Raw genomic sequence first — 13,713 nt, 5'->3', positions numbered from 1 at the left:
TCGAATTTTGTATATATAAGGCAACGCAGTATCCGGTTCGAAAGTTGTCGTGTGCACTAGCCACTACACATTTTCTCTGGAAGTATAGACTTGTCTCTGAAAAACTTGTACGGTAGTAATAGGAGCCCCGAGAACACTTGTTGCAAAAAAGCAAAGCGTTTCCAGAGAGTTTTTTTATTTATTAATTTATTATACCCTACACCACTATGTGGGGAGGGTATTATAAGTTGGTTTTGGCCAAAAAGTTTGTAACGCATCGAAATAATGGTCGTAGACCCATACATATATATATAAAAATGAATGTCTCGACGAGCTGAGTCGATCTGGCTATGTGTGTCCGTCCGTCCGTCCGTCCGTCCGTCCGTCTGTCCGTCTGTCCGTCTGTCCATCTAAACCTTGTAATCACGCTACAGGTCGCAATTTTGATCGGATCGTCACGAAATTTTGCATGTTGATAGGGGTCCCGGAGGGGAAGAAGCCTATTGATTTTGGTGATGGTCGGATAATATTTAGGGGTCGGAAAGGGCAAAAAACTTAGGTGGATAAAATGACAACGTTTTTTTCCAAAGCGAATATCTCAGCTTCTATACGGGGTATACCAAAAGCAAAACCTGACAATGAAAGAAGAAAATATCACCTTTCTAATGATGTAAAGCAGGTGCTCGTAGGTAATCAAACAACGAAGATATAACAATAGTAGCAAATAAAACCCCAATTTTCATTTTTGCGATTTTAACTATATTGACGAATATCACAGCTTTGGTTGAAAACTTTCCAAAAGCAAAGTCTGACTATGAAAGTAGAAGATCCCGTCTTCACAGTGATGCAAACTAGGTCGGCGTAGGTAACCAAATAACGGAGATATCGCAATAGTCGGTAATACATCCCATTTTTCTATTTTTTTGGAAATCACGCTACAGGTCGCAATTTTAATCGGATCGTCACGAAAACTTAAGGGTTAATGGGGGTCTCACAGATGAAGAAGCCTATTGATTTTGGTGTTGGTCGGATAATAATTAGGGGTCGGAATGGGCAAAAACTTATTTGGAGAAAAGTCAACATTTTATTTTAAAACCAATATCTCTGTTTTTTTAAGAGGTATATCAAAAGCAAAACCTGGCAAGGAAAGTAGAAAATATCACCTTTACAACGATGTAAAATAGGTTGTCGTAGGTGGTCAAATAGCAGAGATATGGCAATAGTCGATAATGCATCCCATTTTCCGATTTTCTTGTAATCACGCTACAGGTCGCAATTTTGATCGGATCGTCACGAAATTTTGGGGGTTAATGGGGGTCCCAAAGAGAAAGAAGCCTATTGATTTTGATGATGGTCGGATAATATTCAGGGGTGGAATGGGCAAACACTTATTTGGAGAAAGGTCAACGTTTTATTTCAAAGCCAATATCTCTGTTTATTTAAGAGGTACATCTAAAGCAACACCTGGCAAGGATAGTAGAAAATATCACCTTTACAAGGATGTAAAGCAGGGTGTCGTAGGTGGTCAAATAGCAGAGATATGGCAATAGTCGATAATGCGTCCTATTTTCCAATTTTTTTGTAATCACGGTTTTTTTGTAATCGGTCGCAATTTTCATCGGATAGTCACGAATTTTTTGGGAGTTGATGCGGGTCCCACAGAGGAAGAAGCCTATTTAGTTTGGTGATGGTCGGATAATATTCAGGAGTCGGAATAAGCGAAAAGCTTATGTGGAGAAATGTCAACGTTTTTTATGCGAATATCTCCGCTTCTGGTTGGAGTATTCCAAGAGGCAGAAGAAAAGATCTCGTTTATATTGATGCAAAGTATGTTGGCGTAAGTGAGCAAACCGAGATATTGCAAAATTCAGTAATATACCCAATATTTCCATTTTTTGTAATCACGCTACAAGTTGGAATTTTGATCGGATAGTGACAAAATTTTTGGGGGTAGATGGGGGTCCTACAGAGGAAGAAGCCTATTGATTTTGGTGATAGTCGGATAATATTTAGGGGTCGGAATGGGGAAAAACTCATTTGGAGACAAATTCAAAGTTTTTTTCTTTGTGAATATATCGGCTTCTAGTAGGGGTATACCAACGGCAAAGCCTGTCTATGGAAGAAGAAAATATTACCTTTACATTGGTGTAAAGCAGGTTGGCGAAGGTGGTCAAACAAGGGAGATACCACAATAGTCGGTAATGCATCCAATTCTTCCATTTTTTGCAATCAAGCTACAGGTCGTAATTTTGATCGGATGGTCACGTAATTTTGGTTGCTTATGGGGGTCCCAGAGAGAAAGAGGCATATTATTTTTGGTGGTAGTCGGATTATATTCCCTAAAAGAAATGTTTACCAGTGAAAAGCTTATGCACAGGGGTAGTGGTGTAGGGTATCACATGGTCGGCTCCGTCCCGACTATAGCCTTTGCTCACTTGTTTATTTTATATTTTTACTTATAACTAATTATTAGCATAAAGGGAGTGAAGCCATGACCATTGAGGTCTTAAGCTTACACAGCTTATCCAGAGAGGTCTAAAACTGCACTTAGCTGAAAATGTTTGAAATACTCTGCGGAAGTTTGCCGAAAGAGTAGATAGATCAAAATATCACGAAGGCCAAATTTTAGACCGAATCGGTTGATCTGTTTGAGAATTATCGTGCTCCCCAGGCGACTACCCAGACGAACGGACATAATTAAGTCGACTCCAAGTTTTCTGAAACAGATTTCTTCCAAACACACTTTGGCCCTAAAGCCATTATTTCGATGAGGTACATTTTGGCTAAAGGCTGAGAGTTGGCTAAAGGCTGTGGGAAAATTTGTGTTTATGGATTTTTGCTAAAAGAATTGACCTTGGATTGGGCGACATAATTTCATTTTAAACGAAGTTAAGACTGGATTCCAGAGCTTCCCTTGTTCCTGGTAAATTTATGATAAGATCCAGAATTTCTATAAGTGATGTCCGACGATTGGGCGCCAAAATTATTCTTACATAACCGCAATTAGGTGCTAGAATTTCTTGATGGATAGACTAACTATTGCTCAGCATTAGTTCTCGGCCTTCAGAAATTCTTTGCGATATGTAGACATAGGATTTTTGCATATTTTTGAAAATTATAACGTTAAGATATTTGAAAATTAAATGTTATGATATTTCTAAGGTTTTCCATTGTATTCGCTTTCTTTTGGCCTTACCGAAGTGATATCACTGAATTTCATAACATTCACTGTAGTTGTGAATTATTTGATAAATTATACACCCAAAAATATATGGCATTATAAATATATTCATTGTTTTGACCATATATTAACTGTGACATATTGTCAAAAAAGTTCTAAAAACAAGATAAAATTGGCCAAGAAGTCTTACGCCATATGAAATAAAATTATTTCATCAGTAGAATAAGTCTAAAATAAGGTTTGCATCTTTGCTAAACATGAACTTTCAAAATTTTGGTCAGGTGGTTAATGGTTAAAGTTTTTAAGGGGCAAGTCCATACTTGAGAAAACAGCCCGGAAGGTGTAAAAAACTCCTACGGCACCATACATATGTAGGACCTTGAGAGCACGATAACTCTCGAACTGATAAATCGATTTGGTCAAAAATTTAGCCTTCGCCATATTTTGTCCAAACTTAGCTTCAGTTCGAAAATGGCCAATACCGGTCCACAACTTGAGGTACTTCCCCAACAATATTTAAAAAATGTCACTAAAATGGTATGCAGGATATCTGTTAAATAGGGCAACCAATTTGGTTCAAACTTTGGATCTCCTAATATTTTGTCTAAATTTAGTTTAACTTCTAAAATGGCTTATATCGGTCTTCACCTAGGTTACCTCCCCCACAAAAGTTCAATACTTGTGTCTAAGTGCAATTTACGATCTGTTCAAAGATCCTATGGAAAGGTATACCGATGCTGTCCGTTGTGGTTCTGTTTACAGCCATATTATGTCTTCCGTGGACACGTCATTGCTTCCTGGCATACTGGTCCAAATGTTTTTTGCTTGTGTATTTGTAAAGTACTATAATTGGTTTTGGGGGAACTGATAGAGCTGGAAATGAGAATCACATTTGGTATATATGGCTGATATAAGAAGGTAATGTTTTTAACGTTATACCCGGTGTACGAAAAGTACGATAATATAAGGAGGTTTTTCTATACCCTCAGCATTTATGCTAACGAGGGTATATACACTTTCATACGGGCAAAATGTGCCTCATCGAAATAATGGTTTTAGACACCAAGTATGTTTGGACGAAATGTGTTGCAGAGAATTTGGAGTTGATTGAGCAATGTCCGTCCGTCTGTCTGTCTGGCTGGTGGGCACGATAACGCTCGAACGGATAAACCGATTTGGTTCAAAATTTGGCTTTCGTAATATTTTGCCCAAACTTAGTTTAAGTTCGAAGATGGGTTTTATCGGTCCACTCATTCCGGTACCTCCCCTACAAAAGTTCGAAAATGTTCGGAAAATTTGTGCGCACGATAACAATTGAAGGGAGTAACCGATTTGGCCCATACTTTGCACATAGTGAAATTTCTACCAGACTTAGACGAGGTTCCAATATGGACTCAATCGGTCCACTCCTTCGGGTACCTCCCACACAAAAACTTCGGAAAAGTTCAGTTTAGGGCCTGCTCTCGAATCGCTTTGATTTTTTGTTGTAACAACTTGTATTCACTGTCCCCCATACGACGGTACAAGTTTCATCAGAGGCAAGTGCCATACTTCCTGAGAAAATAGACTGAAAGGTGCAAAAAAACCCCTATGACACCGTGTGTAGTGGTTGGAGCGCAAGATAAATCTCTAAAGGATCTGCCAATTCGGTCCAAAATTTGCCTTCTTAATATTTTGTCCAAACATAGTTTAAGTTCGAAGATAAACCATATCGGTCCACTCCCTCACAAAAGTTCAAAAATGTTCGAAAAATTGTGCGCTCTATAACTTTTGAAGGGAGTGACCGATATAATCCATACTCTGCAAATCGTAATATATCTACCAGATATAGATCAGGTTCGAATATGGACCATATTTGTCTACTCCTTCTGGTACCTCCCACACAAAACGGATAAGTTCACCTTAAGACCTGATCTCAAATCACTTCGATTTTTGTTGAAGCGATTAGCATTCGCTACCTCCATTACGACGGTAAAAGTTTTTTCAGGGACAAATCCATATTTCTTGGGAAAACAGCCCGGAAAGTGTAAAAACCCTTATGTCATCATATGTAGCGGCCACGATAACTCTCGAACTGTTCTACCGATTTGGTCCAACATTTGGTCTTCGTCATATTTTATCCAAACTTAGATTCATGGGGCAATTCCGGTCCACAACTTCCGGTACTTCACCCCAATATTTAAAAAATGTTCGTAAAATGCTAGGACGATGTCACTTGAATGGGGCAACCAATTTGGTCCAATCTTTGAATCTCCTAATATTTTGTCAAAATTTAGTTTAACTTCTAAAATGGCCCATATCGGTCCTCCCTAAGGGTACCTCCCCACAAAAGTTCAAAATTTGTGTCTTTGTGCAGTTAATTCCTAATCCACATTTTTGTCGGCAAGTTCAAATGTTCAAAAAGGGCCACAAAATTCTGAAGAAACCCTAAAGACATTCGATCTATCCGAAGTTTCACTTCACATTGGTTGAGGGTATATCTCAGTCGGCAAAGCCGACTGACTCTGAAATTTGGCATGGAAGTCGCTGAGGGCTGAAATCGCAATGGATACCTGTAGTGTATTTTTTACAAGAATGTTTTACCTTCTGGGGCCAGAAATCCCTTAAATAAAAAGCCTCAAAAAATGCGGCTCGTTGTTAATGTGTATAGGTGAGATACTGCTGATTTTTTTTTTTTTTTTTGGAAAATCGAACTAAAGTGATACGAACAGTACTTAAATAAAAACATATATTAATTAAAATTGGCATTAGTACAATAAAATTTTCTGTGTTCACCATTTCCATATTAAATATGGTTTTTTTATATATACTTTCCGCATACGTGTAGCGGGAACTATGCTAGGGTTCTGTAAAGGGCCAGCTAAGTAAGTATACCACATAAAGATTATACGGATCAAAATTTCCTTTAGGAAATAACTTAAGTTATTCTCTAGATTTTTTTAAAAATTATTATTAAAACAATCAACGCCTAAAGTTTCTTAAATGTACTTTTAAAAATATATTTTATTGTTTGTTTCTATGCAATCAAAATCGCCATAAAATATGCTTCAAATGTATTTATGTATAATTGGAAATTAAAAATGTTGAACTTAATTTAACTTAAAAACCACTGATTCGTTTGAAATAATTTTAACATAGTTGGAAATATTAATATACAAACACATCAAAGCAGAAATATTAATTGTTTACTCCCAAAATGTGATAAACTCAGTCACTTTTGCAGAGAAAAATCATTTATGTCCCCTATCATTGATGATATCATATTAGCAAAGTTCCTTTGTGGAAGTATTTTTGGCATATATTCGTATGTATGTCCTTCGGAAAAATGACTAAGCATTTCAACTTTTATATTGATACATAAACAAGAAAGAAAAAAAAACTTTGTACTATATTCTAAAAAAAACACACATTTATATTTCACACACTTATATATTTTATTATTCCTCCTCTTTCCAGCTTTCTTATGGACTCATTCTCAAATGGCAATGGTGCTCGTCTAACATTGGGTTCTGCCGTTTTAGTCTATTTGATTGCCTACAATGAAACGACAGCGCCATGTGTGGTTTTGGCCACCATGGCGGCCACAATTTATGCAGCTTTGGCTGGTAAATATTTATTATGTTTTAAGTTTATCCGAGTCATGTCCACTCATCCCCAGCACCTCCCTCAATTACTTAATATTTACATAAATTACAACCTCAGCGATTACACCTACTTAAATTATTATTAAGTTGTTGTTTTTTTAAATTTTCATATCGCCCCCCACTTTCAGCACGCTGCAAAACAAGTCTGAGATCCCTTCAAATGCCTTATATACGGGCCAGTAATAAATTTGACTTCGGTTGCCTTTTTCTGGCCACTTGGATGGAAATGTTGTCGGTGTTGTGTGCCTGTGGGGCATTGACGCGCACACTGAGCATGTGTTTGGATGCCATGACTGGTGGTTTAGCACGTATTATGATTTTAGGTAAGTTCAAAAAACCATAGCTACTAAATAACAGATATGTTAAGTGGGGAGATGATGTTGAATAAAACAAGTGTTGGGGTTTTGTGGGCAATTTATCTTATAGGGCTAGTTAAATATGTATGCATGTACCCTACCCAATGCCATTTTGTTGCAGAAAATATATTGCTTATATATACAAAAGGTTTATTAGGTGATATATTGTAATGCTTGGGACCTTCAGGACTATTTCTTCAACGACTATCACACCTAAAAACCTTGTCTTGAATACGAGAAACAAACGCAGAAACGGTCTTAGTAAAATAAAAAAAAACAAGTAAGAACGGCGTTGAATTTGTATTGAAGTAAATATAAACAATTAGTAACTACTAAGCTCTTTCTCTACGATAAGTATAATTTCTTTGGAAGAGAATAATATCTCAACTGACGATAATGACTTTATACTGATAATTTTCTGTGTGGAGCTTTTCTACCCATTGAGATTCCAAATTACCAGGTTACATCCACTTCATTCAGAAGGAAAATGTAGCAGCACTCTATAAAAGAGCTCATCGTTGTTCTTTCTATCCTCTGACTAAACAGAATACCAAATTACAGCAATCTCGGTTCTAAAAATTTGACAAAAACTAAAACCCTTACATGCGACCTTTGGCAAAACTTTGACGTATGCTGTATTATTTTTTGCAAGGACTGTTTTGTACCCCTGGCTAAAACTTTCAACATATCGATAATCCGTGAGTGCCGTTCTATGGAGGGCTATATAAAGACCTATACCAACAAATTTCTGGTGAAGCGATTCCAAAAATCGGAAGGTGTCGTTCTATAAAGACTATATGCAGACGTGCACATTGACGGACAAATTGAGGCCACAACCTTAAAAATACCGAAAATCGACAAATTTCTGAAGGAAAGTTTTATACCCCCAAAGAAGACTGAGTACCAAATCTCAGCCATTTGGGTGTGATAATGAGACTAAAACCTTCGCAATACTGAAAATCGGGAGGTGCCGTTCTATGGGGGCTATATGAAGGAATGTACCTATACCAACAAATTTCATATGGAAAGTTTAATACCCCTAACGAAGACTAAATACCAAATTTCAGTCACTTTGGAGGAATATTGAGGCCACAACCTTCAAAACACCGAAAATCGGGAGGTAACGTTCTATGGGGGCTATATCGACACCTCCAAATAATAGTATGCTAAGTCTAAAAAGTGAGTTTTGCAGGAGAAGCTCTCAAAGTGTGGAAATTTTTTTGAACTTCAGTACTATGCTAAGTCAATATTTGTTTATAACTTCTGTTCGGATTGACCGATCATTACCAAAATTTGACAGAATTTAAGTTAAAGGACGTTCGACACCTCCAAATAATAGTTTGCTAATTCTGAACAGTGAGTTTTGCAGGACAAGCTCTAAAAGTTTGGAAATTTCTTTGACCTTCAGTACTATGCTAAGTAAATATTTGTTTATAACTTCGTTTTGGATTGTCCGATTATTGCCAAAATTTGACAGAATTTAAGTTAAAGGACGTTAAATATAAAAATGTAAAGAACTTGAAAACATGCTAAGTCGACTTAGCATACTATTGTTTGGAGGCGTCGATATGAAGGAATGTACCTATACCAACAAATTTCATATGGAAAGTTTAATACCCCTAACGAAGACTAAATACCAAATTTCAGCAATTTTGGAGGAATATTGAGGCCACAACCTTCAAAATACCGAAAATCGGGAGGTACCGTTCTATGAAGGCTATATGAAGACGTGTACCTATACCGACAAATTTCATGGGGAACGTTTTATACCACAAATGAAGACTAAATACCAAATTTCAGTAAATTTCTACCGGTGTGATAATGAAGCTAAAAGTTTCAAAATACCGAAAATCGGGTGGTACCGTACTATGGGGGCTATATCAAAACATAGACTGATATAACTCATTTGCAATACCAAACATCCTAGGAGCAATAGAAATTCTACACTAAATTACAAAGCTCTATCTTAAAAATTGCGAGTTGTATTTTAATTTCAACAGAAGTATGGGCGGACATGGTTATATCGACTTAGAATTTTACCCTGATCAAGAATATATATACTTTTTAGGATCTCCGATGAATATTTCGATGTGTTACAAACGCAATAACAAATTTAATTATACCCTCCATATTATGGTGGAGGGTATAGCAATTGGGCTGAGAATTCAAAACCCTTTTGAGATTTTGCTTTCTGACCTAACACCATCACCTCCATTTGAAATTTGCCATATCCCATAACGAATCGGTTCGGAACCTGGACATGGGAGGTACCTTTATATGAAACTTTTTCATAAACAAGTAAAAAAGTATCAGTCGACTTTGCTGACAGAGATATGCCCTCAGCCTGGGTATATTGAAACAATTTCTCCCTAAAAAACGTGTGTATTTAGGGGGTTCTAAAAATGTTGGGCGTTTAAACCGACAAAAATGTTGATTAGGATTAAAGATCAAAAGTTTTGCGGAGGAGATACTAAGAGGAATGGATCGACATTGACCATTATGGAAGTGGATCTCCAGCCACTACATATGGTGCCATAGGGGGTTTTTACACCCTTCGGGCTGTTTGATCAAGAAGTATGGACTTGCCCCTGAAAAAACTTTTACCATCGTAATTGATACAGCGAATGCAAGTTATTTCAACAAAAATCAAAGTGATTCGATATCAGGTCTTAAAGTGAACTTATCCGAAATTTTGTGTGGGAGGTACCGGATGGAGTGCACAAATATAGTCCATATTTGAACCTGATCTACATCTGGTAGATATATTAGGATGTGTAAAGTATGGACCAATTCGGTCACTCCCTTCAAGAGTTACCGTATGAACAATTTTTCCGAACATTTTTTAATTGTTTGGGGGAGGTTCCTGAAGGAGTGGATTGATATGGCTTATCTTCGAACTTAAACTATGTTTGGACAAAATATTACTAAGGCCAAGTTTTGGACCGAATCGGCAGATCCGTTCCAGAGTTATCTTGCGCTCCAACCATCTCACACGGTGTCATAGGGATTATTTGCAACTTTCATGCTATTTTCTCACGAAGCATGGACTTGCCGCTAATGAAACTTGTTCCGTCGTATGGGGAACAGTGAATACAAGTTGCTAAAACAAAAGTCAAAACGATTCGAGAGATGGCCCTAAACTGAACTATTCCTAAATTTTGTGTTGGAGGTACACGAAGGAGTGTACCGATTAAGTCCATAATGAAACCATGTCTAAGTCTGGTACAAATTTCACGATGTGCAAAGTATAGACCAAATCGGTTACTCCTTTCAAGAGTTAACGCGCGCACAAATTTTCCGAACATTTTCGAACTTTTGTGTGCGAGGTACCGAAAGGAGTAGACCGATATAACCTATCTTCGAACTTAAACTAAGTTTGGGCAAAATATTACGAAAGCCAAATTTTGGATCGAATCGGTTGATCCGTTCGAGAGTTATCGTGCGCACCAGCCATACAGACAGATGGACGGACATTGCTCAATCGACTCCAAATTGTCTGAAACACATTTCGTCCCCACATACTTGGGGTCTAAAACCATAATTTTGAGAAGGCACATTTTGCCTGTATGAAAGTGTATATACCCTCGTTAGCATAAATGCTGAGGGTATACAAATTGGCCTGAGAATTCAATCCATTTTAAGGTTTTGCTCCTCTGACCTAACACCATCACGTCCATTTAGAATTTACCAGACCCCATACTAAATCGGTTCGGAATATGGACTTGGTAGGTTGAAGAAACATTTTCTACTTTTTCTCTCCGCTACTCCGAAACATGGATCTACATTGAAAATTTTCTGCGAAAAGGTGTGCTTCCCCCTGAGAAAGGAAAGTGCCAAATTATAACCATAATTATTAAAAAATATCGCTCTAAAATGTTTGGCCTGAAAAAAGTTTGGCGTGGGAACTCACCCCCACTTGGATTTTCCACACCCCAAACTGTGACCGGAAAATTGTTGCACTACTTAGCCGCCCATTACAGACCATTTGTTCCATAAGCCGAACTGTTTGTTGCTTCGCTTTTAGGAATACCGCGCCTTCCATCTCTTTTTCCACTTGTTTATTCCATCGAAGCCATGCCCTGGCAGTTCTGCTTGTACCGCCAAGTAGCCCGTATTTATACGCCGTTTTAGCGCGCTCATCATCGCTCATTCTTATGATATGGCCTAGTCAACGCAATCATTGCATCTCTATACGTTTATCTTTACTGATGTCATTATATAGCAGATAGTGGTTCATACGACGTCGATATTTACCGTCAACGCAGACTAGTCCGTAGATCTTTCGAAGAATTTTTCTCTCAAACACATCAAGCGCTGCCTTGTCTGCTTGTGCAAGTATACTGAGTATACCCAGGCTTCGGAACAATACTTTAGCACGGGTAGTATTAGTGTTTTGTAAAGCATTGTTTTTGTTTGACAAGATGTGGCTTTGTTTTCAAACTGTTTACTTAAGCCAAAGTAGTATCTGTTGCCCAATACAATTCTTCTTGTTATTTCAGAACTGATGTTGTTTGTTGTGTTTATGGCGGTGCCGAGGTAGGCGAAGTCTTTTACTACCTTAAAATTATAGGAACCAACTTCCACTGTTGGTCAGAGCTCTATGGACGCAGTGCGCGTCGACACCATCAACTTTATTTTTTCGCCGTTTACCGCCAGAGCCACTTTTGCTGTATCAGTTACTTCCTTTACTGATCGTCCCATAATGTCAATGTCATCAGCATAAGCAAGTAGATTGTGCCATATCTTTTGGCATTTGCATCTCGTATAACCTTTACCAGCAGGTCAGTTAAAGTCGTCTTACAAAGCCGAATAAGCTGTGCGGGGATACCAAATGCAGACATGGCTTTGGATGTAGGGGGCTGTCGAAGGCTGTCCTGCATCTCTTGGGTCTTGTCTAGGATTTGCAGTAGGGTAAATATGTAGTCAATGGTGAACTAAAGCCGCATTGGATTTAGTCGTTAGCACAATATCTTTGACACTATCTTGTAGGCAATAGGGAGAAGACTTATGCCCCTATAGTTAGTGCATACAGTCCTTTATCCTTACGTTCTTCCTGTCAGATGGTGCTAACTAGCTGATGCATATCAGCGTGTCGCCTCAGGTATTGAACAGCTGGGCTGGTAGGACATCGGCTCCTGTTGCCTTATTAGCCTTTACCTCATCTTGGCTGGACGGTATACATTCAATATCATCTTCTAGGATTGGATCTGTGGTATATTCGCCTCCTTCGCTCCTATCGAATACCAACAGTTTAGAAAAATTCTCATTCCATATCCTGATCACACTATCTGTATCGGTTGCGAGGAGTGGGCAATATTTTGCCATTGTGCTGATTTGTTACCGGAACGAGGAGTGTTTTGATTAAGCAATTGAGCCAGTTGAGTAGAATATGCTGTGACTATCTGTTGTGATTACAGCTTACCGATGTCTAACTTTCGAGTTGTGTATGTTCGTACTTTATTCACTATGTTTAACCGGGTACGTACATTTGCTGAAACAATGTGGTGGTCCGAGTCTATGTTTGCTGCTCGGAACGAACGCACATCCAACAAGGCCAACGAATGGCTCCCATCTATCCTATCTAGTCAGGTGCCCTTATGAATGTCGAGATGCTTAAATCTGATGCTGCAAACTACCATGTTTTTTGCCGCTGCAAAGTGTATAACCATCATACCGTTGTCAGATTTTTCACTGTGCAGACAGAATTTCCAGAATGTTGGGCCAAAGATATTCTCCTTTCCAATTTTGGCATTAAAACCGCCTGGAATAATTTTAAAGTCATGGACAGGACAACGGTCGTATTTTTGATAAACTCAGCATTTATGCTAACGAGGGTATATACACTTTCATACAGGCAAAATGTGTCTCATTGAAATAATGGTTTTAGACCCCAAGTATGTTTGGACGAAATCCGTTTCAGACAATTTGGAGCTGACTTAGTCATGTCCGCCAGCCTGTCTGTCCGTCTGACTGGCTGGAGCGCACGTTAAATTTCGAACGGATCAACCTATTCGGTCCAAAATTTGGTTTTCGTAATATTTTGTCCAAACTAAGTTTAAGTTCGAAGATGGGTTATATCGGTCACTCCTCCCCCACAAAAGTTCGAAAATGCTCGGAATATTTGTGCGCGCGATAACTCTTGAAGGCAGCAACCGATGTGGTCCATACTTTGCACATCGTGAAGCACTTACCAGACATGAATTAGGTTCAAATATGGACTTAATCGGTCCACGTCTTCGGGTACCTCCCACACAAAATTTCGATTTGATTTTTGTTGTAACAACTTGTATTCACTGCTATCCATACGACGGTAAAAGTTTCATCTGGGGCAAGTCCATACTTCCTGAAAAAATAGCCTGAAAGGTGTAAAAAACCCTATAACACCGTGTGTAGTGGTTGGAGCGCAGTATAACTCTCGAACAGATCCGCCGATTCGGTCCAAAATTTGGCCTTTGTAAACTTAGTTTTAGTTCGAAGACAAGCCATATCGGTTCTCTCCTTCAGGTACCTACCCCACAAAAGTTCAAAAATATTCGGAAACCTTGTGCTCACG

At 38.4% G+C, this 13,713-nt stretch overlaps 1 protein-coding gene across 12 annotated transcripts in view; it reads left to right on the top strand.

Annotated features, from left to right (window-relative positions):
* tadr (torn and diminished rhabdomeres) overlaps nt 1–13,713 on the top strand; it is a 100,261-nt gene that overhangs the window by 68,071 nt on the left and 18,477 nt on the right. For all 12 annotated transcript variants that reach the window (XR_012410547.1, XM_073970653.1, XM_073970651.1 and 9 more), the window contains 2 exons: nt 6,617–6,765; nt 6,933–7,127. Coding sequence is in view for 11 of the 12 variants with exons in the window: in XM_073970653.1 (XP_073826754.1) it covers nt 6,617–6,765; nt 6,933–7,127 (344 nt within the window). In the remaining variant the exon portion in view is untranslated. Of the gene's footprint in view, nt 1–6,616; nt 6,766–6,932; nt 7,128–13,713 lie in introns of those variants that run through there.

This window comes from Musca autumnalis, unplaced genomic scaffold, assembly GCF_047663935.1.
Source record: "Musca autumnalis isolate F117 unplaced genomic scaffold, ASM4766393v1 scaffold_2, whole genome shotgun sequence".
Lineage (NCBI taxonomy): Eukaryota > Metazoa > Arthropoda > Insecta > Diptera > Muscidae > Musca > Musca autumnalis.
Note: the sequence above shows the minus strand (reverse complement) of the source record. Positions and strands in the feature narration are given on the sequence as shown.